Here is a 25232-nt window from a genome sequence, read left to right on the forward strand (position 1 = left end):
ACCACTATGATTTTCATAAAATCAGAAATCGCTTACATGCTCTACAGGTGTGTGGGGAGTTCTCGAGACAGAGACATTGACACTGAGTTACTCTTCTACAAGTAGAGTGAAAGGAGGCTTCTGCACTCAACTATCATTCATTGGTAAATGACATTGATTCCTAATCTATACTATTTCTTTGCTAGCTATAATATAGTGTCCTGGGGTGACTTTGTCATGCTGAATTGTATCCCCATTTGTCTGTAGCCCAGAAATAAGTTTTGTACCTTTAAGGTTGTCTTTAAGAGTGAAAGGAGGGGAAGGAGAAGCAGTGGAATGTCTGAGGCGGTTGTTTTTCAAAACATAGAGGTAGGAGTTCCATCACTTTGGCTACTGGATGTTCGCCATGGTGGACAGCTCTCCTTTGCTTTTAGTTAGTTTTTTACTAACTGAAGCAGAGAAGTTCCCTGGAAAGTTTTTCTTCCTTTTTTTTCCTGGAATTATTTCAACCTGCTCTGGACTGGGGACCCAGGGGAAGCACCAAGAGCTTGAACCTGCAGCCCACTGGGGCCTGGCCTGGGCAGCATCATTTTCCAGTGCTAGAGGGACTGATAAGAGACTGAGCCGAGTTACCACCACAGGAGAGAGACTTTCTGAATTTGTCATGTCTTCAGAGCAACATGAGGTTTCATTGTTTGGTATTGGTTTTTTGTGCTGGGGAGTGTTTTGTCTGTTGAATAAACAGGTTTTTTCCACTTCTCTCTGAGGAAATTTCTTCCCAAACCGGCTGGGGGAGAGGCCACTTGGGTTTGCTTCCTGGGGGCGGCCCTTTCGAGGTTTTCTCCCAAATTTGCCCTAAACCAGGAGAAATATGCATTTTGGGGGCCGCAGGTGCACGCATATTGTACTGTATTGTTGGAAAGGAAGTGCTTTCTGTGCTGGGGGGGGAGGGGGGGGGGAAGGGGGGAAGTGATGTTTGAATTACTGGAAGAATTAGTTAGAGAGGAGAGGCAGAGGCCAGGGACGGACGGGAGGAATCCTGGAAAACTGGGACAAGGAGCCAGTAAGTTAGGTTCAAAGAAAGAAGGGGGAGGGGGGATGCTGGAGAACACATCCAGGGAGGCTTAGATTTGCCAGCCCTTGAATGTATTTGAGAACTTGGGAAAACCAAGCGATCCGGAGAATGAGGAGTATTCCACGTGTTGGGCAGGTGACACAGAACACCTGTTCACATTGTTATGGGTTGATGTTTTGACTGGCTCCTCTCCTTGCTTCCCCCAATACCACAAATTATGCAATGTTAAAAGAAGTTTTATTGATGTATAGTTATGTTATTGTGATTTGTTGTTTAGACATTCTCTGTTCTCCCCATAGTCCCCCTCCCCTCTGTGATATATATATATATATATATATATATATATACCATAGCATTTCCCAAAAATCCCATCACCTCCCCCAGGACTGCATTCCCCGACTCTGGTTCCCGTAAAGATGAAATCAACCACCTAAAAGCAATACACAACGGACACAAAATCTCGTCAAGGAGCAGGAAGGACTTTTGTCTTGTGTGGACACCAGAGCTGAATTTGAAAGAAACAAAGGACTGTCTCGCTCCAGGCTATGAAAAACAGGATAAAAAGGGGGCCAACCAAGATGACGGCGTGAACACCAGAGGAACCCACTGCGATAGAGGCTGGGTAGCATCGTGTGTTCACCCAACTCCGAACCCGGGCTCGGTGTTGTTTTTTTTCCGGTTGTGGCTTTCCAGGACCATATTTTCGGTCGCAAAAATAAAATTTACCAATTTAACCTTTTAATTTGGTTTGATTTGTTTATTACCTATAACACCCCCCCCCCCCCACCCCCGATATTCTTGCCACCAGACAGCCTTAGTTGTGGAAGACTTGTGGAGGGAAGGTGTTGTGAGAGTCCATCCAAGCCGCTCGTCTGTTTCTGCCCAACGACCCTCGCCTGAGCCCTGCGCTGGCCAGGGATGGGAGGAACGCCAAGTGACTGTTCCCCAGGTGATGCCTACCAGGACTGGTTTCTCATGACAACTAGTCACAGGGAGTTTACTCAACAAGCTCCCACAGATGAAAGAACAATGGACTGGTCAGTATGGGCTGACCCGCGTGTGTTCATGACGACAAAGATGGTCTGATGTGCCTTGAAGCGTCCTGTTTCCACCTGTTCCCCCGCGTAACGAGCTCCACATACAATAGTCCATAAATCTTCCCACCTTTTCGCCAGAAGCCACTCGCTTTGGGAAAGGACTATGAAAGTGACTTTCGCAAAGGAGACCCCCGAGATCTCCCCAGACGGCAACGGACATCTACTGGCTGGCTCCACGAGGATTTGTCTACTTGTCTTGGTAGCTATAATCCTGACCCACCTTTCTCTCTCTCTCTCTCTCTGTCCCACTATCGCATTTTGGTTGGCACTAAATAAAGTGCATTTCTGTAGAAGTAAACTGGTTTTGTCCCCTGCTGTGTCTTTTGCACTCCAAGATCCATAAAATAACTCGCTCTTGAATTGGACGGAGCGTGACATTTTTTGGCGTAGTCGGCAATTGAATTCCCGATACTGAGGGAGTTGGGGGTTTCTGTGCACTTTGCACCAGGGGAAGACCTGTGCCATTTCAGCCGCACCTAGCCTGTCAGTGCCGTAAGGACTGAACAGTGTTAGAAAGCAAGGGCGGTGGTATTGGGTTCTTCCCGCAATCTGCACACAGACCCAGGTGGATAATCAACTCCATTTCAGTAATCAGAGAATTTTTTTTTTAAAGGATCTCATCTGAGCAAAAGATGGGACTTTTTTTTTTTTGTTGTTTGCTGCTTGGTGTAGTCAAGGAGACACCCATTGTGAAACTAAAGAGAACCTCCCAAGCGGTTTGGTCTCCTCAGCCACTCAGGGATGACAGGGGGTTGTCCCCAGAAGAAGTCTGGGTGACAAGTGTTTCTCTTCCTGAAGTGGCTTTTCCCCCTCACACATTGATTGCTGCTTGGTGTAGTCAAGGAGACACCCATTGTGTAACTAAAGAGAACCTCCCAAGCGGTTTGGTCTCCTCAGCCACTCAGGGATGACAGGGGGTTGTCCCCAGCAGAAGTCCGGGTGACAAGTGTTTTCCTTCCTGAAGTGATTTTTCCCCCTCGCACATAATCGTAACTCAGAGGTTACAGTTGTTATATAATTATTGTATTTGACTACTTGGGATTTCGAAGAGACAAGTGGTTTTTGTAGTTAAGTTAGTACCTCTCAAGTATTGTGTCTCTTCACCCACTCCAGGGAAGAGAAGGGATTCACAGTTTCAGCTGTGCTTTTTGTGTAACTTTAAGTGTGTCTCCCTGAGAGTGGTTTTAGTCCCTTCATAAAAATGTCTGAAAATGATAAAGCTGCATTTTACGCTTTACTAGCTAAGTATAATGCCAGACCCTCCCAAGGGGGGGGAAGACTGGGCACACAGTAATTGGTTTAATTTAGAAAACGTGATTGATAGGATACATTCTTTGCAACATGAAACAAAATTCAAACTGAGCAAGAAAAATAAAACCACACTTTGCTCAGTTCTAGGTGCTTGTCTTTCAGCTGCTGTAGAATCTCATCTTAAACGAGTGAGTGAGGAAAGTGCAGTGATAGACTCCTTGTAAAACCTGGTGGAAGCTTTGCAAAAGCTATTACAGGAGAAAACAAACCAACTACAGGAGGAAAGAAATCAAGTAGAAACTCTGGCAAACCAACTAGAACAGAAAACAAATCAGATAAAAACTCTGGAAAACCAACTAGAACAGAATACAAATCAGATAGAAACTCTGCAAAACCAACTAGAGCAGGAAAGAAAACACAACTATTTGCTACAACTATCACATGCCTCACAACATGCAGATACACCTAATGAAACAGAAGAAAAGGAAACATATCACATAAAGCAGATATACCCACAAAGAGAACTAGTACATGTACATAATAGTGGGGAAAATTGCTGCTCTAAAATGAGACCTCTCGTTAAAACGGAATATAGATATCTGAGCGACGAGGATTTTGACCCCCATATAACCTCAAAAGAAATACCATACACTGCTACTGAATTGGCCAGATTAAAGAAAGAATACTCACGTCTCCCACAAGAGTCTGAGAATGAGTATGTTTTTAAAGTTTCACTCACTGGAGGAGATCAAATCAAATTAAGTGAACAAAATGCCAGTGGGTACTGGGGGCCTGGAGTTTTCTTAACAACTGGAAACGCTCGTGTTCCACGGTCTCTAACACAGCGTGCAGCCTACTGGGCTGGGTGACTTAGCCCCCTAGAAAGAGGTAATCCTCTAGCCGTAACTGGCACCCCAGACAAACTCCTAAAAAACATTCACAAAGCTGCCTGCTTGCAAATTGTACATGAAATACAATTCACTTCTGGTCATAAATCACCTATGCAAATACCTGTAAATGTAAAACAATACTCTCTCCTCTCTGGTATCAAAGTACAGATCAAACCGGTTATTCAGGACTTGCAAAACTCCCCTGTATGGCCAATCCAAAACCCCAAACCTGACACTGTACCTGTGTACCAATACATACATGATGTATTGATAGGAGAAGAAGAAAAAGAAGTGAGGGATGTGCAACAGAAAATAATTTTCCACCTAGAAAGCCCTAACTTGCAAATTGCCTCAGAGAAAATTCAAAAACCTTCTCAGGAAATGAAGTTTTGGAAGACTGGGACTGCCCCCCCTGACAGAGTGGCCCAGAAATCCTCAGTAACAGAAGGAACTGTAAAAAATCTGGCAATAACAGAAACTGAGAACTTGGGCAACAGCGATGACAAACCTGCCTCAGTAATTAAAGTAGCCTCTGCTTTCTCCCCCAAACAATCTCTGTTCACTAATTCTTTGTTCACTAATGCTTCTGCTGAGCAAATTATTGCTGGGGGACGGGGTGACTCTTGGGTTGGAGCGCTGATGGTTATTTGGGGTGTTTTCCAGCTTGAAGTGCAGAGTGCCTTTCTTGTTTGCAACTACACTGACTCTTATGCTGTGTTTAAAGGAGGTACAGAGTGGCTTCCTTCTTGGCAGCAAAATGGCTGGGAAGTTAACAGAACTTCTGTCTGCATAGTTCCATCATTTTAACCTCCTGCCTCTTTGTGGCAGATTCTGTTGTGTTTACTTTTCACAGAGTAACGCCATGGAATGTGACGGTTAATTGCTGAATCCCTCATTGAACCTGTATACAGTTACAGCACAGGACCTTACAGCTGTGTTTTATTTTGTGAAAATTCGCAATCAAAGTTGAACTGTTGTACAATTTTTCCAAAAAAATTATGTGTGGGAAAAACAATACAAAATATAAAGGAGAACTTTATGTCAATGTTGTCACACCTACTACCCAACCACCGGTTATACTGAGCCTGAAAATTTTTGAAATTGGACCTTGGGTATTTGGAAAACTGGCCAACAGCAAATATTGTTTAATTCGGCATGGTCTTTTAAACAAGTCAAATTGCCAATGCAAAACAATGTTTCAGTAAATCAGCCAGCTTGTTCACCTTTTCTAGGGGTGGACAAACAACCTGGTTGCAAAACCAGGAGGATTCTTTCAAGAAACAAACAAGAAAAATAACTGGTGTTGTGGGAACAGGATTAAGAATTTTAAATAGCCTTGATTCAGAGGTATTAATGAACAAATTGGTTGCCACCACCAGAGACCTGACCAAATTGAAACAACCTCTGCAGTCCTCTTTAACAGCCCTGGGGACGCAACAGTGGTTATTATCAAACATTTTAACAAACTGGGAAAATGCAAATGTAAATGATCACAAATTGATAAATTATGTTCTTGGTACTGCTCAAAACAACATCTCCTTAGCCCTCAGCTGTATCCAGGCACAGCTTTGGATGCAAACAGTTGTTGCCTCAATTATAAGGGAAGGGGAAGAAGGCATCTTCCCTACTGAAATCCGGACAATAATTTGGGAAAATGCTAATGATTTTGAAAGGAAGTTTCAGTCCTGGTGGAATCTGGTAAACTTTACCTACAACCCCAGCACAAACACAGCCACAGCCTTTGTGTTGACAATACGCAACGCTTCAGTGCATTTGATATACCCCATCATTGCATTAGGATTGAATCACAATGGAACTATTCTCTATCCTTTAGAGCATAGAGAATGGGCCCGTCAAATTGGTAAGAAATGGCAAACTGTTAATTTGGAATCTTGTGTTGTTCGGGAGCAACTGGGTATCATTTGTGAAAGCAATGCCATTGTGGCCCAAGACATCTGTTTAGACACGGAGCAAAATATCTGTCATTTTGAAATACACCTTGATGAGACTCCTGAAACAGTGCTGGTGTACATAGGAAATGGATGTGTGTGTGTAAGAACTGCTTGCAACTCAGTGTTTGTAGAAAATGTAACAGTGGATCTAAAAAATCATTTAAATTTTTGTGTTTGTAATTTTACCACAATCATGGGCTGTGGCTTGTCTTATACTGTTCCAGTTATGTCTCATCACCTTTTGCAATCCAATTTTACACTGATTCATCAGTTAGTGCCTGCTCCCATTGGGATGAACCTCACTTTGATTAAACAATTGTTGCTTCACCAGGACTTAATTGGAATCTTGGAAAAGATCAAGAAAAATGGACAGAAGACCCTGGTGACAGTTCATCACCATGTGAAAGAAATACATCAGGTTTTAGAAAGGGTAAAAGGGGATGCTGAACTCAGGTGGTGGGATACTCTTTTTGGGTGGTCACCTACCGCTACCGGCGTCCTAAACAAATTGTGTCATCCCATTGTTGTGCTTTTGATTTTAGTTTTAATCGGTTTTGTTTTGTCAGTCATTCTATACATCCTGAATTGGAGAATGGTAAAACGACTGACACAATTGGCATCAACAATGGAAGCACATAATTTGATCACTACTCCATCTGCTAAAGATACCCCTAAAGTTATTGACACCAGACAAATTACACGAGCAGTGAAAGTCAGGCCTTTAACAGCAAACTGATTAAAATTGTTTGTTACTGGTTATGATTGGTATAATCAGTTTTAGTAATGTTAAGCTTCTGATTAAAATGGTTTTGGAATATAATTGTTTTAATCATAAAAACATATTATAATGGATACTGATTTGTTTTAATTTTAATTGTTTGAATGTTATTTTATTAATTAATTTTGATTCTAATTGTTAGAATTTTAATTGTTTCAATGTCATTTTATTGGTTTTGTTTTGATCCTAATTGTTTGAATTTTAATTGTTTAAATATTATTTCATTGTTTTTGTTCTAATAGTTTGAATTTTAATAGTTTGAATTTTAATTGTTTGGATGTTATTTTATTGATTATTTTTGATTGTTTAAAAGATATTTTAGCTAATATCATTGTGATTTGTTTGAAAATTTATTTTAATCAATTTTGTTGTGATTATTTTTCACTATTTTCCTGTTTATTTTCCTTCCTTCTCCTTTTCCTTTTCCTTTTCCCTTTCCTTCTTATCCCCGTTTTTTTATTTTCTCTTTTCCTTTTCCCGGGATGTGCTACCAAGGGCGGGTCCTAAAGCTGGTACAAGGTCACAACATGATGCTGATGGAGTTTCTCAGCGATGCTCGTTGGTCACGGGGTGATGTGAGAGTCCGTCCAAGCCTCTCGTCTATTTCTGCCCAACGACCCTCGCCTGAGCCCTGCGCTGGCCAGTGATGGGAGGAACACCAAGTGACTGTTCCGCAGGTGATGCCTACCAGGACTGGTTTCTCATGACAACTAGTCACAGGGAGTTTACTCAACAAGCTCCCACAGATGAAAGAACAATGGACTGGTCAGTATGGGCTGACCCGCGTGTGTTCATGACAACAAAGGTGGTCTGATGTGCCTTGAAGCGTCCTGTTTCCACCTGTTCCCCCGCGTAACGAGCTCCACATACAATAGTCCATAAATCTTCCCACCTTTTCGCCAGAAGCCACTCGCTTTGGGAAAGGACTATAAAAGTGACTTTCGCAAAGGAGACCCCTGAGATCTCCCCAGACGGCAACGGACATTTACTGGCTGGCTCCACGAGGATTTGTCTGCCCGTCTTGGTAGCTATAATCCTGACCCCCCTTTCTCTCTCTCTCTCTCTCTCTCTCTGTCCCACTATCGCATTTTGGTTGGCACTAAATAAAGTGCATTTCTGTAGAAGTAAACTGGTTTTGTCCCCTGCTGTGTCTTTTGTGCTCCGAGATCCATAAAAGAACCAGTCGCGACTCGCTCTTGAATTGGGCGGACCGTGACAGGTGTCTACATGTGCCACTCACATGGGATGGGAAAAGCTTGTTGCTAGGGGGGTGCAGCATGACAACACCCGACTTCCAATAAAGTTGCAAGAAAGTAGTCTCCACCAATGGACAGCAAAGAATATTTGATGGACAGACTTTGGGAGGGGCCAGGGTTGCCTGATGCAACCCCCAGGGGTATAAAAGGCAGAGCAGCCATTTTGTAGATGAGCATTTTGCAGATGTTCATATGCTCCTGGCACCATGTCTCTTTCCTTATTCAGTTCTGTGTTGTATTTATTAAGGTTTAATAAACCTTTGAAATTTTAAAAGTGAGCATCATTTCTCACAGGGTGTGCCTGCCTCTGCTATTCCAGCTGCTGCTCTGAGGTTCACGCTACAGCCCATTTTGCCATCTGGAGCTCGTGTCACAGAGGCCCTGCAGCCACAGGGGTATTATCACACCCGCCCTGCCTGGCTGGGAGCCATCAGCGCCCCTGCTGGCTGTGATTGTAAGTAGACCAAAGGGGAAGGTGCTTGAAAGCCGAGAAAAGGCTGTTACTGGGTATCTTAGTGTGAAAGACAGGTGTCTATTAAGGAAGGTGAGAACCTTCCTTGGAATGGACAAAATGGCCCCCTTTCCTCTTGTTGGGGGTTGAGTGTTTTTCTATTACTGTGACAATTTAAAGAATCTTTTTCGCATTATCATGCTAATAGAGCTTGCCGGGTTACACCCAGGATCTTTCACAACTCTAGACAAAAGGGGCTTCTGGCAGGGTTACTTGTGTTTCTGGTGAGCGGAGCAGAGAGGAGGACCCCCATCTCCAGCCACACGGCTGAACACAGGAGAGTCAGACGGACTGCGATCACCTGCCCTGCATCTGTCCCGTTCCAGCCTCCTGCCTCTGCGGACACAGCTGATCACCCGGACACACACGGTGAGCGAGGAGCCGCCCGCTCCAGCCCGATCCCGCCCGAGACCGGCGTGGCTGCCGCCCCTTCCCGCCTCCTCTCCCGCCTGCTTCTCTGCAGCTGTTGGACTTAGTTTGCAGCACCAGGACCGAGCACAGAGAGTGTGCCTGTAGTTAAAGAAAGGACTGGAACCGAGTTATCTGTTCTGTTTGGTTGGTGATTTTAACAAGTGCTGTTGTTTCTGCTTGTACGGTTAGATATATTAGTAAAAGAGCTGTTATTCCTACCCCCTTATCTCTGCCTCAGAGTTCTTGATTCAAACTATTATAATACTTGGAGAGAGTGGAATTAAAGTCTCTATTTCAAAGGAAAAGTTCTGCCTTTATTGGCAGACACCTGTCCTTGAAACCAGGACACCTCTGAATCATTATAATGTTGAAATTAGGGGCTTTCAGGCAAAGATTTGGGAAAAGGAGTAAAAGTTTTTTACTAATATGCCGTGGTGTGTGCTGGCAGGCAGAGAGTGTGTGGTTATAGTGTAGCAAAAAACCCAGATCTGTGGCAGAAGCAGTGGATCTGGGCAAGGGCAGCTCAGCTCAGAGGGAGAGTGCTCAAGGTCCCAGGCTTTCCCGTGAGGCACCCAAGTAGATAGTGAGAGTCCTTTCCAGTGAGGTAGGGTATTAATACAACATGAACCTAGCAGGAACATGACAGAATGAAGATGAGAGGACAGAAAAGGGACTATGAATGATACTTTTAGTCTGAATAATGTTTCAAGTACCTTAGATTTTCAAAGCCATTTTTAAAGTTTTGTGCACTCAACTTGCTCCCAAATACTCTGCTATTGTTTTTCTGATTTTTCTGCCTAATTAGTTTTCTCTCCACTTAAACAACAGAAAATGAGAAAACAGATCACCAGAGAGTGACAATGAAAGCAAAGACTTAATATATACTATCAATACAGAAAGTATTCTGTAAGTTTTCAAATATAAGAGTAACACAGCAAGTTTCATTTTTCCTCCACTTAAAGCAATCACATTTTGAAAATGTTTAAAAGAAAATGTCCAAAGTTGATGCCTAAGCTCCTCAAAGTTTCAAATACAGTGTCTTACATCTTGGAGAACACTGTTTATCTTTTTATTTGTAAACCAAAGTTTGAAATACCTTATACTTAAATTTTTATAAAGAAACATAATTCAAGAATGGAAAGATCATTGTGCCACTAAATGTCGAGGACTATATTTTTTAAATCTTTTTTTAAAAAAGGTTCTATAGGTATGATGCATTTAAGATGTATTTTCAAGTCGACTACTTAAGCATTTAAATTATTTAAAATTAAGTGCAAAATTGGAAGTCCAGTCACAGATTGATACCTTGGATTTTAGCTTTAGAGGCTGTAGAGTTCTGCTCAAGATAGAAGAGGCCTACCTATGGCAGACACAACTGAACACTCACAAGTTAACTCCATCTGACCCAGATACGAATGCTATAGATCTGTGTGACGCTGCTGATTAGGTCAGTTTGATCTACTTAATATAATCTCTCTCTTTCTAAGAAGAATATTAACTAAAGCTTTCAGTTAAGCAATAAAACCTTTCTAATTAGCAACAACAACAAAAAACTAGATGCTTGCTATGTTTCAGGCACTTTTAAGATTATAGTTTATTTACTCTAGGTAAAAAGCTAGTATACAGACTAAAGGATCTCTTAAATTTCAACTCTAAAGTTATATATCATCTAGTATTATTACTCTGAATATGGACCAAAAAATATTTCTAGACACCTGTAGCCCCCACCATAAATCTTCATTGTTATGAGGAAAAAAATACATAGTTTGATGCTTAATTTGTTCAATGCATATTTGCACTGTTAAACAAATGGGAGATAACAAGCAGTGGCAAAAGGCAATGCTTTTTTTAAAAGACAAAGTCTTATATATATATATTTTACAATAGTGTGCTAATCAGCATAATTTTATATAAAAAATTAAATATAGCACAGCATCCCATTACAGAACTTTTAATAGTCTGAACTGCAGTCATTACTTGCTAACCATTTAAATGCAACACCTACTAGAATTGACTTTTAGTTTTTAAAGTGTAAAATAGATTGAGAGGTTTGAGACAAATATTAATTTGTGTACAAACAAACAAAAACTGCCGTCAAGAATTGTACTAGTCACAAGGCTCTTCCATACAAGAGGGGAAAAGAAGAGAAAAAAAAAGTACAAATGATGATAGGATGATAGAAAGTGGTCTCTTTCTATACAGTAATTCTCAAAGACAATCCATAGACTCAGAATACCTGGATGGCAAACTCTGTACACACTGGAAACAAACAACTTTCAAATACGTGCTCTTTATAGGAAGCCTTTTTCCCATCAAATGGCTGATGGCAAATTAGGGGCACCAGGAGCAATAGTTGTAAAATACTAAGATGAGGCAGTTGTTAATTTACAATTTGAACTATATATGCAATGTAATGGAATGCATCCCATCCCAAAATGGGTGTATGAAAAAACAGTACCTTTCAACTCTAGTAGCCTTATGACTCATATATCATTTCAATGTAAACATAAGTATGCAAGAGACTTTCATGAAAAGTAAAATTTATGGGGCATTTTACAGGAACTATTGAAAAAGCTGCTTAATGGCATTTTTGCTGGTTATTTTGTTAGATATAATTGAAATAATATCTGCATATAAAATGTCCTGACAGATACCTCAACATGAAGCTTTGATGATTTTAAAAGGCCCTTCTTCAATCTGTTAGGAGTTGTACTGCAAAAACATTGATGCATGCACATATCTGTGTCAGCTGAGACTAGTGATCCAACTGCATGCACATTTCCTTCTTGAGGTATTTTCCATGTTAAACCACTTCAAAAACAGTAAGATGAAAAATAGACTAAACAAAGTATTTCAGATAAAACTGAATAGGAATTATAATATCAATATGGCAGTAAAAACGTTTTCTGTTGTTTTTAAATGTGAAGGTTTCTTGAACCAGCAGAATCCTATATACAGACAGAGAAGGAGGGAATTCGCCACATAATTTCTATTAAACAAGAGTTGATTCATCATGTGACAAGGTACAAATTACAGAAAACATGAATAGTCAATAAAAGAGAAATAAATGGTTTACATGAAAGAAGAGAGAACACTTTGTTCTGAATGCAGTTATTTTATGAAAGCTGCTACAACAGCCCATAGAACCTCATTCATGTTGGCTTTCATACATTCAACCTCAGGGTCTAAATCCAGAAGCTGCCGCACTCTCTTTGTGGCTAAATCATACTGCTCATCCAGGAGGGGGGCAAAAGCATTCTCCAGAACATCTGAAGCATGGGCTAAATAAACAAGTGCCAGCAAGCGTTTCTCCATGCGGTGAGGGTTGTTCACCCATTTGTCAAGAACTGCTTCTTGAACCTTCTTAATGAGGCGCTGTTTGATATTGTTGTTGGTGAGAGGGTGTGTAGTCATGTCAAAAAGAAGGAAGTTTTGTTTTTCTGTGGTCAGTACCCCTTTTTCCACTAGATTTTTCGCTAACCGTTCACGGACATTACGCAATTGGTAATGCAACTTCAATGGGTTCCATGTTTCACCTAAAAAAAAAAAAAAAAAGAAAAAAGTTGAGTCAGGAAAAGTTTAAGCTGCTTTGTTTCAGTGATTCTCTTCCCCCACCCACTGTAGAGTGAGCTGTCAAATGAATATAGCTGACTTTAACACTAAGATATTGTGCTCATGTCAGTATTTAAAGTTTGGACAAAATGCTACTAAGACATGTCTTGTTTAGGGATATGACAAATAACCACTCTTGTATTGAAGGGAAAGAAAAACATAAGAAAAACATCCCAAAAACCCCCAAAACAACCACCAAACAAAGTACCACACACAGCTATGAAGAAAGAGTTACAAACAAAAAATTAGCATCTCCTCCAATCTTTTCCATTTGTCTACTTCCAGACTTTTATCAATTAAGAAGCTGGAAGAAGTGTCATTGCCATTCTTTCTGCCACAGAGGTAAGCAACACTTACAATACATGTCCTACTCACTTCTCTATTTCTTCATGTTTATATTCTTTCCTCCCTTCCTGCCCCCACCAGATGAAACAGTAACATGCACTGAGTGTAGGTGTGTGCATTACACACAGACACATTGAGTACAGGTGTCTTGGTTTGATTTAGGTTTGCCAATTTTTATATACTCAATCTTTCTTTGAGATAGGATTTAGGAACAAAAACAAGGCAGGCCTAAAACTTAAAAGGGTATAAAGAAGACATTTATTAATAACACAGAGAAAATAAGAAATTCAGAATAAGACTTCCAGATCACTCCCTCCTCCCCCCCCACCTTCCATATTTCTTAACAACAACATACAAAGACACTTCAGTCAGTTTTCCACTTAAATAATCATTTCAGTTCACTCTAGAGAGAAAAGTTTGTTCCTGTGTTCACAGGGTTTGTCTTCACTTTCACAATTTGCATTCGCCTGGGAAAATTTGCAAATCATGGAACTCTTCCCATCTTTACAGTCTTTCCAGAGCTGTGTTACGGGTCATGCAAAAGGCTGCATAGGGAAGGGGGCTGGGCCGTGCCAGGACCAGGCCAGGACGACCTTACCTTCTCAAAAACTAGAAGACAAAAAAGGAAAATTCACTTTTACTGATGTGATTCATAAAGGAAAAATAACTTTTTAATTGTTTTCCAAGGCTGTCAATTATTAAAACTGCTTTCCGATTGGTCCCAGAGACTCATAAAGTTCTCATAGAAGAAACAATCCATGTGTGTGTCTGTAACCTCCTCCTAAGTGACTTCATGCAAAACCAGCACAACACTGTTTGATGTTTCAATAAAAAATGTCTCTAATTTTTTTGGAAAGGCAGGAGAACTGGGCATTTTAATGTGTGATTAGAAGAGGAAATTTTAAAAGCACAAAATCAGCATCAAAAACTACTGAGAAAGCTAAGGTTGCCAGATGAAAAATTGCACCTGGTGGGTTAAAACAATGCTTATTCTTCAAAACTCACTAGCCTATGGAACTGTCCTGTGTTGGGTTGATATGGCCAGAAATGCATATTCCATCTGTTAAAGCTGGGTGGGGTACTGATTCCTTATCTCCATGGCACATAGCATCTGCTAATGGGCCATCTTTAACACAAGATGGGGCAATCATATTTGTCTTTTCCACAACCCATCCTCCCTCCAGGAACATATCATCTGCTGTGGCCCATGAAGTCCCACTGTATGACTGATAAAATTACATCATCCCATTGGGAGATGCTCCAGCCAGTAGGAGAAGCCAAACCTTTCAGATCTAGACAAAAACTGAGATGTTGGACACCAAGATACCTGCTTTCCATTGGATTCCAGAGTAAAAGCCAGACGTTTCCACATCATCTCTGGACCTTCAGAGGAAAACTGCACCCTTCTACAGGATGACTGCTTCAGCTGAACCACACCTGCCACTGCAGGAGGACTATAGCCACCATCTAATTGGACTGCTACCAGTACCCTGACTGACAGGGTGTCAAGTTGTGTTCTGACTCTGTCAGGGTTGGGATTGTTTTTTGTAATACTATATTTCTATTGTAATTTTCCTAGTAAAGAACTGTTATTCCTAATTCAGATATCTTTCCCTGAGAGCCCCATTAATTTCAAAATTATAATAATTTGGAGGGAGGGGCTTTACATTCTCCATTTCAAAGAGAAGCTTCTGTCTTTATTGGCAGATACCTGTTCTTCAAACCAGGACAGACTTTGGCACCCAACATGGGGCTCAAGGGCATCAAGAGATAAAAGAATAAGAATTCTTGAATAACCTAATTTTTGTGCGCTGGATATAGAAATCTCATTAGGTGGCATCATGTGGTCGAGCTTACCCTGGTTCGGGTGGCACGTGGTCATAGCTATATTTCTCCAATTTGCAGGCTCTTATCTAAAGATGGGCCCTACAACTAAGGCTACTGTGTCTGTTATCCAGTTTGCTTTATGGGTTAATAAGGTGAGGAATTTGTGAATTTTTAACTTCCTTTGGAAGGCGGGTACATGGATTCAGGGCTAGCACACACTAATTGTATGTTTATGGGGATACTTTAATAATAGCACCTACTGTGAGGAAATGACATCAGGGCAAATTTTCATCGAACTCTTCACCCAGTTTTTTGGGTCTACCCCACCAGTTTTTGAAGGTTTCAGATCTCCTCTGAATGCTAATGATATCTCAGAGTGTCTGGCATTGCTGATATGCCTGATCTGTTTAGCATTCAGAGACAAGGGTGTATCAGCTTGATACATATCCTGGGTATAAGGGTACCCTGGTATCGGGGTACCCTGATACCTATCCCAGGAAATAGAGCTGCTGCCCCAAAGCCTGACGGTTCCCCAGAGACTAGAGATGCAGCCCCAAAATCTGGCCCTCCCCCAGGGACTAGGGATGCTGCCCAAACAGCCTGATCCTGCCCCACAGCCCACTGCAGAAAGGAACCACCCAAAATGGGTGGATGTTCTGGTGAAAGAGATAAGCCAGATGTTGGAGGAGCACTTTTCCCCAGCTGGTGAGGAACCCTCCCCCTGCCCTAAAGTGGGAGAGTCTTATGGTGCTACAGTGGAACCTATAGATGTTGCATCTGTCCAGATTCCAGCTGAACCACAGTGGCAGTCACAGCCAGCAGCAGTTCCCCCTGTGGAAACTAGAAAATCTAAAATGAAAACAAAGCACCTAGATAATAAGGATCAGTAAAGAGAGCCATCACAACCAGCAGGGGAGCCAGAGGTTGAGATCATCACCGAGTCACTCTCTGTAATCTGCAAAAAGACATTGTACGATGGGGCCGTGAGGCCTTTACAACTTGGTTACTCCGGGTCTGGGACCTTCTGGGAATACGTGTACAACTGGATGGGACTGAGGCCAGGAATTTGGGACCATTTACCCAGGACTCTACTGTGTGGAGCAGGTATTTGTAAGGGAGCCAGGCCCCCTTCCCCTCTGGGAATGGCTTTTAATGAGTGTGAGAGAGAGGTTTGTCCACAGAGAGAGAATGCAGGAGCGCCACCATAGAATGTGCTGGAAGACTCTTGAGAAAGGGATCCAGCAGCTGAGAGAAGTAGCAGTATTAGAGGCACTCTTTGGGAGGGATGGACAGCATGACAATGACCCTGACAAGGTCAGGTGCACAGGGCAGATGTTGTGGAATCTGGCAAACCTGGGGCCATCTCAATATACTGCTTTTACTGCAATGATTAATGCTGATAACAACCAAGAGACTGTGAGTTCTGTTGCCAACAAGCTCAGAAATTTTGAGAGTATGATGAATGGCCCAGTACAGACTCATGTCTCTGCTGTCGTTAAGCAACTCAAAGAGGAGTTTAAAGAGGAGATGGGAAGGATGAGGCGGGAGATGAGGAAGATCAATGCATCACCAATACGAATCAAAGGCCCTAACGTTAGAGCCCAACGCCCCCCAGCTAGGAAGAGAGGGTACACCCCTCGAGCTGACCTGTGGTTCTTTCAGCGTGACCATGGGGAAGACATGGAAAAATGGGATGGGAAACCCACTTCTGTCCTGGCAGCACGGGTGCTTCAACTCAGGGAAGGAAGCGCTAACCAAGGGAGTTCGACTAAAGTGAAAGTAGACTCGACCTCCCACAAGCAAGGTGCCGGGTATTACAGAAGGGAAGATAATCTCTCAGACCCACTTGAAGGAACCTCTACTATGTATGCCCAGGAAGGAAATAATCACCAGGGCTAGAGGGGCCCTGCCTCTAGCAAGGGAGAGGCGTGGGATGACAGAGAGTATTGGACGGTGTGGATCCGATGGCCTGGCACATCAGAGCCACAGAAGCATAGAGTGTTAATTGATACAGATTCACAGTGCATCCTGATACCATCAGAACATGCAGGGAAAGAACCTGTCTCCATTTTTGGGGTGATGGGAGGATCACAGGAATTGACTCGGCTAGAAGCTGAGGTGAGCCTGACAGGGAAGGGGTGGCGGAAACATCCTATTGTAACTGGCCCAGGAGCACCGCGCATTCTAGGCATAGACTTGCTCAGGGACAGCTACTACAAAGACCCAAAGGGGTTCAGGGGGACTTTTGGAATAGCTGCTGTAGCGACAGAGAATATTAAGCAGTTGAACATCTTGTCTGGACTGTCAGAATATACATCTGCTGTAGGACTCCTGAAAGTGACAGAGCATCAGGTACCAATTGCCACCTTTACAGTGCACCGCCAGCAGTACCGGACAAATCGTGATGCTGTGATCCCCATCCACATGATAATCCATGAGCTGCAGAGCCAAGGGGTGGTCAGTAAAACCCGCTGCAGAGCCAAGGGGTGGTCAGTAAAACCCACTCACCCTTCAACAGTCCCATCTGGCCTGTGCGCAAATCTGATGGAGAATGGAGACTGACTGTGGGCTATCATGCATTGAATGAAGTGACTCCACCGCTGAGCGCTGCCGTGCTGGACATGCTGGAACTCCAGTATGAGCAGGAGTCCAAGGCAGCAAGGTGGTATGCCACCATTGACATAGCAAATGCATTTTTCTCCATTCCTTTGGCAGCAGAGTGCAGGCCTCAGTTTGCTTTCCCCTGGAGGCATGTGCAGGACACCTGGAACAAACTTCCCCAGGGGTGGAAACATAGCCCCACCATCTGCCATTGACTGATCCAGGCTTCAGTGGAAAAAGGTGAAGCTCTAGAATATTTGCAGTACATCGATGACATAATTGTGTGGGGGAACACGGCAGTGGAGGTATTTGAAAAATAAACAAATATCATCCAGCTTTTGCTGAGAGATGGCTTCTTCATTAAAAAGAGCAAAGTCAAAGGACCTGCCCGAGGGATCCAGTTCCTGGGAGTGAAGTGGTAACACGGACGGCGCCAGATCCCCCATGAGGTCAACAACAAGATCACTGCAATGTCACCACCAACAAGCAAGAAGGAAACACACGCTTTCCTAGGTGCCATAGGCTTTTGGAGAATGCACATCCCTGAGTACAGCCCTCTCTCCCTGGTAACCTGCAAGAAGAACGATTTCCACTGGGGCCCTGAACAACAGCAAGTCTTTGCCCAGATCAAACAGGAGATTGTTCATGCAGTAGCCCTTGGCCCAGTCAGGAGGGGACCAGAGGTAAAGAATATGTTTTACTCTGCAGCCAGGAACCTTGGACTGTCCTGGAGCCTTTGGCAGAAGGTGCCTGGGGAAACTTGAGGCCAACCTCTGGGATTCTGGCGAAGTCAGAGAGTCTGAAGCCAACTACACTCCCACAGAGAAGGAAATCTTGGCTGCCTATGAGGGAGTTCAAGCTGCCTCAGAGGTGATTGCCATGGAACCAAAACTTCTCCTGGCACCCCGATTGCAAGTGCTGGGGTGGATGTTCAAAGGAAATGTTCCCTGTACCCACCATGCCACCGACGCCACATGGAGCAAGTGGATTGCCCTCATCATGCAGCGCTTCCGTATTAGCAGCCTGAATCACCCTGGGAATTTGGAGATAATTACAAACTGGCCAGAAGTTGAAGATTTTGGTCCCGCCCCATCGATGTTCCAGTCAGATGTGATCCCTTCCCAACCCCAGCTGTCTTCTGGATGAAGGCAAAGAAAAAGCCTTTAGGATTTGGTAATTTGGAGAAGCCTTTGACCACACCTCCAATCAAAAACTATAAGTCTGTAAGGGTAGAGGGAAGAGAGTTTCAAGCCTCTAGTTTAATTAACACACAGTGTCTTTGGAAACAGGGAAATATCTCCCAAAGAAATAAACACCCACACACAAACCTTTCACTAAGCTGTGGGGGAAAGAAACACATAGATACGAAAGGGAAATATCTGCAACTATATAACATTTCCAAACTGCCGCAATCACATGAAAAGCCACCATCCCAGGTGGGGGGTGGGATTCAAACATGTATACTAGCATCAGAATCAGAAATTAGAGAGTGGAAAAAATCCCTGCAAGGTGCTTATCGTGCAGAAAACAGCAGGAAAATAATTGCCAAAGTAAAGTTCATAGAGACACTAACAAACAAACCAACCTGAAAAGATACCACCAGACACATAGAAAAGGTAGAACACAGCAACAGAGCACAAATATCTTCTCAACAAATGTAACAACATGCTACTTGCCTTATGTCTTAAAACAGTGAAAATAAAATTTCAAAAATTAAAAAATTTTAGCAACACCAATCAAGGCAATGTAATCAATGTTCACCTTCAGCAGAGCTCAACAGCTGTGTTACCCACCTCTAATTTAACTTTGGCAAAGCCTGTACATTTTGCAAACTTTACTAAGTTAGTATTTGGCTTGTTAACCTGGGTTTTTGCAGTTGCAGTGAAGATACCATGCTAGTACTGCAAATATGGGTTGCAGTTTGTTAAACATGTCCTTACAGTTGCTGAAAAGGAGTCTTATCAATGCTGCAGATATGGTCTAAAATTTCTTACAAGTGTGTTGAAGTTCACAGTTGAATGCTTGTTAATGGTACTAATATACATTGCACTAGCATCATGCTCAATCAGCCATCTTGAAAAATTTGAAGATCTTGCTTACTCTGATAAGTTCAACAAATCAAATCTATGTGGATTAGTTTAATAAAAGATATTAAAGGATATTTCATTGGTTAATTGCAATTGCACAGTTTTCTAAAATACCTACCTCTTATCACTTTTGTTTACAGTGTTCAAAATTTAGTAAAGGCTTGTTTTAAAATACAGTAGAAAATTTTGCCTAGTCTAAAGTCTCAACCCTAGCCAGGTTGGGATTTTAACTGAGCAAAAGGAAATGTTTACCTCAAAGCCTTCTCAGTCTGTTTCAATTTTGGCCAGATTGAAATTTGACTGACAAGGAAAGAAAACGATAAAATCCAGATATTTCTGAGTTGATTGAGCCTTGCAAAAGATAAAACTTTTCCTTTGGGATAAACATGAAGAATCTTATCCGGAGAAGATTCTCCTAAGCTGTCATTTAAAGGAAAACTCCTCAACAGTATTAAACACTAAAATTGGATTGTAACACATCAGCAACTATAATTCTCACCAAATTAAAGTAATTCAAAAGTGCATGTTTTGTTCTTGTTCTAATTTCTAAAAAACAAAGAAAGGGGGAGAAATGAGAAATGAAAATATTTGTGTTCTTAATTGAAACAGTCAAGTTAAATGGTTTATTGTTTTTAAATAAAACAGTGGAAGGGGTGTAAGGAATAAAGGAAATATGTATGTTCTTATTTGTAATTTGAAAATAATATCCCATGAGTTTTTGACATGGCCCACAAAACACAGCTCTGGGAAGACTGTGAAGATGGGAGGAGCTTCACAATTTTGCAGATTTTCCCGGGCGGATGCAAATTGTGAAGGTGAAGACACAAGAGAAGTTTATTTTTCTCTTGGAAAGGATCCCTATGGCCAAACAAAAAAGAACTTCTCTCTCTAAAGTGAACTGAACTGATTATTTAAGTGAAAGACTGACTGAAGTGTCTCTGTATGTTGTTGTTAAGAAATGTGGGAGGTGGAGGGGAGAGGAGGGAGTGATCTGGAAATCTTATTCCGAATTTCTTATTTTTCTCTGTGTTGTTAATAAATTTCTTCTTTATAGTCTTTTAAGTTTTAGGCCTGTCTTGTTTATGCTCCTAAATCCTATCTCAAAGAGAAATTGAGTATATTAAAATTGGCAAACCTGAACTAAACCAAGACAACTCCTCAAATATCTACCTTTAGGAACAGACTAATCATACAAATTTTGTCTCTACAAATGGAAACTTTAGTGAATGCAACTCAATTGGGGTTGTAGCAGGATGTTCCCTTACCACAGCAGGGCTTATCTGTTCAGCCTATCAGCTGGTGGGATAGTTCAGGGCATCTCTCCCCTCACATAAATTTGCTATTTGGTGACATAACACAAGACAGACACTTGTTTGCTAGTCAGTTATTTCTGGTGCCATGGAGGTGGCATTACCAGTTGGCAATAAACATCTTGCCTTGAGAGTGAGATTGAAGGAAGATAAGCTTTATTTCTGACTGACAGACACTTCACTTAACAAACTATAAAAGGTACACAAAACTTTCACAAAGCAGACGTCTATTGCATATTCCCTGGAAAAGTATGAGGCTTTTCCCTGAAGTTGAGACGCTTACATCGTGGTTACTTTTCCGGAGATTGAGTGAAAGGACTCTATGTGTACCCCATCATCAATTGGTGGTAAGTTACATTGACTCAAAATCTTTACTATTTCTTTGCTAGCTGTAATATAGGTACCCTTATGTTGTGCACTGTTTTATGTAATCTACTAGTAGTTCTTTGTTTTTAATCTGTGTGGTAAGTAACTCTGTTTAAGGCCTCTTGTCTGTTAATCTTGTGTCTCTTCAATAATTAACTTATTTTTTAATGCACCTGATCAGCCATTCTTGAGAAATTGTAAACCAGAGTTGTAAGTTGTAAGCCAGGTGCAGGTCACCTGAGTAAAGCGGCTGCCAAAAATCTGAACCAAAGGCAGGCCTGGTCCAAAGGCTCTCACTTGATCTATAACAGGGGTTTACTGAAATAAAGGAACAATTGCAAGATTGGCTTTAGACCTATTGCTGTTACATGAACATGGAATATGTGGTAATGTGAATTTAAACAATACTTGTGTGTGCATTCTAAATGCAACTGCTAAATTGGATGATCAGATAGGATAAAATTGGTTGCTGCATCTTGCAGAGAATGAAGGGCAGGATTAGAAAGTAAATGGTTGAATAAAATATTTAAAGACTTGGACTTTCTCTGACTGGTTGGTTGACCTCATTCTTGCAAAGTATAATTGTGATCACAGTAATAATTGTGATTAGGATACTTGCTTTAAGCTGCATAAAAACCATGATTGCTAGCACAATGCGAGGAACTTCTATGTTAGTAAAAAAACAAAGTAAGTCTTATGAAGGTGTCATGGTCCGCACAACCCAAGCGGGAGTCATGACTGGTTCTTTTATGGATCTCAGAGCGCAAAAGACACAGCAGGGGACAAAACCAGTTTACTTTTACAGAAATGCACTTTATTTAGTGCCAACCAAAATGCAATAGTGGGACAGAGAGAGAGAGAGAGAGAGAGAGAAAGGGGGGTCAGGATTATAGCTACCAAGACAAGCAGACGAATCCTCGTGGAGCTAGCCAATAGATGTCTGTTGCCATCTGGGGAGATCTCGGGGGTCTCCTCTGAGAAAGTCACTTTTATAGTCCTTTCCCAAAGCGAGTGGCTTCTGGCCAAAAGGTGGGAAGATTTATGGACTATTGTATGTGGAGCTCGTAACCCTGAGGAACAGGTGGAAACTGGACGCTTCAAGGTACACCAAACCATCTTTATGGTTATGAACACACGCAGGGTAGCCCATACTGACCAGTCCATTGTTCTTCCATCTGTGGGAGCTCTGTTGAGTAAGCGCCCTGTGACTAGTTGTCATGAGAAACCAGTCCTGGTAGGCATCACCTGCGGAACAGTCACTTGGCGTTCCTCCCATCCCTGGTCAGCGCAGGGCTCAGGCGAGGGTCGTTGGGCAGAAACAGATGAGAGGCTCAGACGGACTCTCCCATCACTCCGTGACCGAGCATCGCTGAGAAACTCCATCAGCATCATGTCGTGACGTTGTAGCATCTTCAGGACCCGTCATTGGCAGCACATCCCGAGAACAGGGACAGGGAAAACAAAAAAACGGGAATAAGAAGGAAAAGGGAAAAGGAAAAGGAAAAGGAAAAGGAAAATAAATAGAAAAAAATAATAAAGCAAAATAATCACAACAAAATTGATTAAAATAATTTTTCAAACAAATCACAATGATATTAGCTAAAATAACTTTCAAACAATCAAAATTAAAACAAAATCAATGAAATAGCATTCAAACAATTAAAATTCAAACAATTAAAATTAAAACAAATCAGTATCCATTATAATATGTTTTTATGATTAAAACAATTATTTTCCAAAACCATTTTCAATCAAAAGCTTAGCATTACAAAAATTAATCATACCAATCATATCAAACAACAAACAATTCTAATCAGTTTGCTGTTAAAGGCCTGACTTTCACTGCTCGTGTCATTTGTCTGGTGTCAATAACTTTAGGGGTATCTTTAGCAGATGGAGTAGTGATCAAATTATGTGCTTCCATTGTTGATGCCAATTGTGTCAGTCGTTTTACCATTCTCCAATTCAGGATGTATAGAATGACTGACAAAACAAAACTGATTAAAACCAAAATCGAAAGCACAACAATGGGATGACACAATTTGTTTAGGATGCCGGTAGCGGTAGGTGACCACCCAAAAAGAGTATCCCACCACCTGAGTTCAGCATCCCCTTTTACCCTTTCTAAAACCTGATGTATTTCTTTCACATGGTGATGAACTGTCACCAGGGTCTTCTGTCCATTTTTCTTGATTTTTCCCAAGATCCCAATTAAGTCCTGGTGAAGCAACAATTGTTTAATCAAAGTGAGGTTCATCCCAATGGGAGCAGGCACTAACTGATGAATCAGTGTAAAATAGGATTGCAAAAGGTGATAAGACATAACCAGAGCAGTATAGGAAAAGTCACAGCCCATAATTGTGGTAAAATTACAAACACAAACATTTAAATGATTTTTTAGATCCACTGTTACATTTTCTACAAACACTGAGTTGCAAGCAGTTCTTACACACACACATCCATTTCCTATGTACACCAGCACTGTTTCAGGAGTCTCATCAAGGTGTATTTCAAAATGACAGATATTTTGCTCCGTGTCTAAACAGATGTCTTGGGCCACAATGGCATTGCTTTCACAAATGATACCCAGTTGCTCCTGAACAACACAAGATTCCAAATTAACAGTTTGCCATTTCTCACCAAATTGACGGGCCCATTCTCTATGCTTTAAAGGATAGAGAATAGTTCCATTGTGATTCAATCCTAATGCAATGATGGGGTATATCAAATGCACTGAAGCGTTGCGTATTGTCAACACAAAGGCTGTGGCTGTGTTTGTACTGGGGTTGTAGGTAAAGTTTACCAAATTCCACCAGAACTGAAACTTCCTTTCAAAATCATTAGCATTGTCCCAAATTATTGTCCGGATTTCAGTAGGGAAGATGCCTTCTTCCCCTTCCCTTATAATTGAGGCAACAACTGTTTGCATCAAAAGCTGTGCCTGGATACAGCTGAGGGCTAAGGAGATGTTGTTTTGAGCAGTACCAAGAGCATCAATTATCAATTTGTGATCATTTACATTTGCCTTTTCCCAATTTGGTAAAATGTTTGATAATAACCACTGTTGCGTCCCCAGGGCTGTTAAAGAGGACTGCAGAGGTTGTTTCAATTTGGTCAGATCTCTGGTGGTGGCAACCAATTTGTTCATTAATACCTCTGAATCAATGCTATTTAAAATTCCCAATCCTGTTCCCACAACACCGGTTATGTCCCTTGCCATACGTTTCTTGAAAGGATCCTCCTGGTTTTGCAACCAGGTTGTTTGTCCACCCCAAGAAAAGGTGAACAAGTTGGCTGAATTACTGAGACATTGTTTTGCATTGGCAATTTGATTTGTTTAAAAGGTCATGCTGAATTAAACAATGTATGCGGTTGGCCAGTTTTCCGAATTACCCAAGGTCCAATTCCAAAAATTTTCAGGTTCAGTATAACCGGTGGTTGGGTAGTAGGTATTACAACATTAACATTGAGTTTTCCCCAGTGTTTAGTGTTGTTCTCACCACACATAATTTTATGGGAAAATTGTACAACAGTTCAATTTTGATTTTGAATTTTCACAAAATAAAACACAGCTATAAGGTCCTGTGCCATAACTGTATACAGGTTCAATGAGGGATTCAGCAATTAATCTTCATGTTCCATGGCGTTATTCTGTGAAAAGTAAACACAACAGAATCCGCCACACAGAGGCAGGAGGTTAAAATGATGGAACTATGCAGACAGAAATTCTCTTAACTTCCCAGTCATTTTGCTGCCAAGAAGGAAGCCACTCTGTACCTCCTTTAAACACAGCATAAGAGTCAGTGTAGTTGCAAACAAGAGAGGCACTCCGTACTTCAAGCTGGAAAACACTCCAAATAACCATCAGCGCTCCAACCCAAGAG

At 41.7% G+C, this 25232-nt stretch overlaps 2 protein-coding genes across 3 annotated transcripts in view; both read right to left on the bottom strand.

Moving 5' to 3' along the window:
* LOC306814059 (uncharacterized protein) overlaps positions 1-25232 on the bottom strand; it is a 187913-nt gene that overhangs the window by 65327 nt on the left and 97354 nt on the right. The gene's annotated exons all lie outside the window — the stretch shown is intronic.
* The window catches only part of LOC306814063 (Golgi phosphoprotein 3), a 119075-nt gene continuing 104919 nt past the window's right edge, over positions 11077-25232 (bottom strand). Inside the window, exons 4-5 of one of the 2 annotated variants that reach the window (XR_013777081.1) lie at positions 12041-12736; positions 11077-11793 (exon numbers count right to left, since the gene is read on the bottom strand). Coding sequence is in view for 1 of the 2 variants with exons in the window: in XM_079329773.1 (XP_079185899.1) it covers positions 12312-12736 (425 nt within the window). In the remaining variant the exon portion in view is untranslated. Of the gene's footprint in view, positions 12737-25232 lie in introns of both variants that reach the window. The other variant, XM_079329773.1, reaches the window with a different exon arrangement.

This window comes from Erithacus rubecula (genome assembly GCF_903797595.1).
Source record: "Erithacus rubecula genome assembly, chromosome: W".
Classification (NCBI taxonomy): Eukaryota; Metazoa; Chordata; class Aves; order Passeriformes; family Muscicapidae; genus Erithacus; species Erithacus rubecula.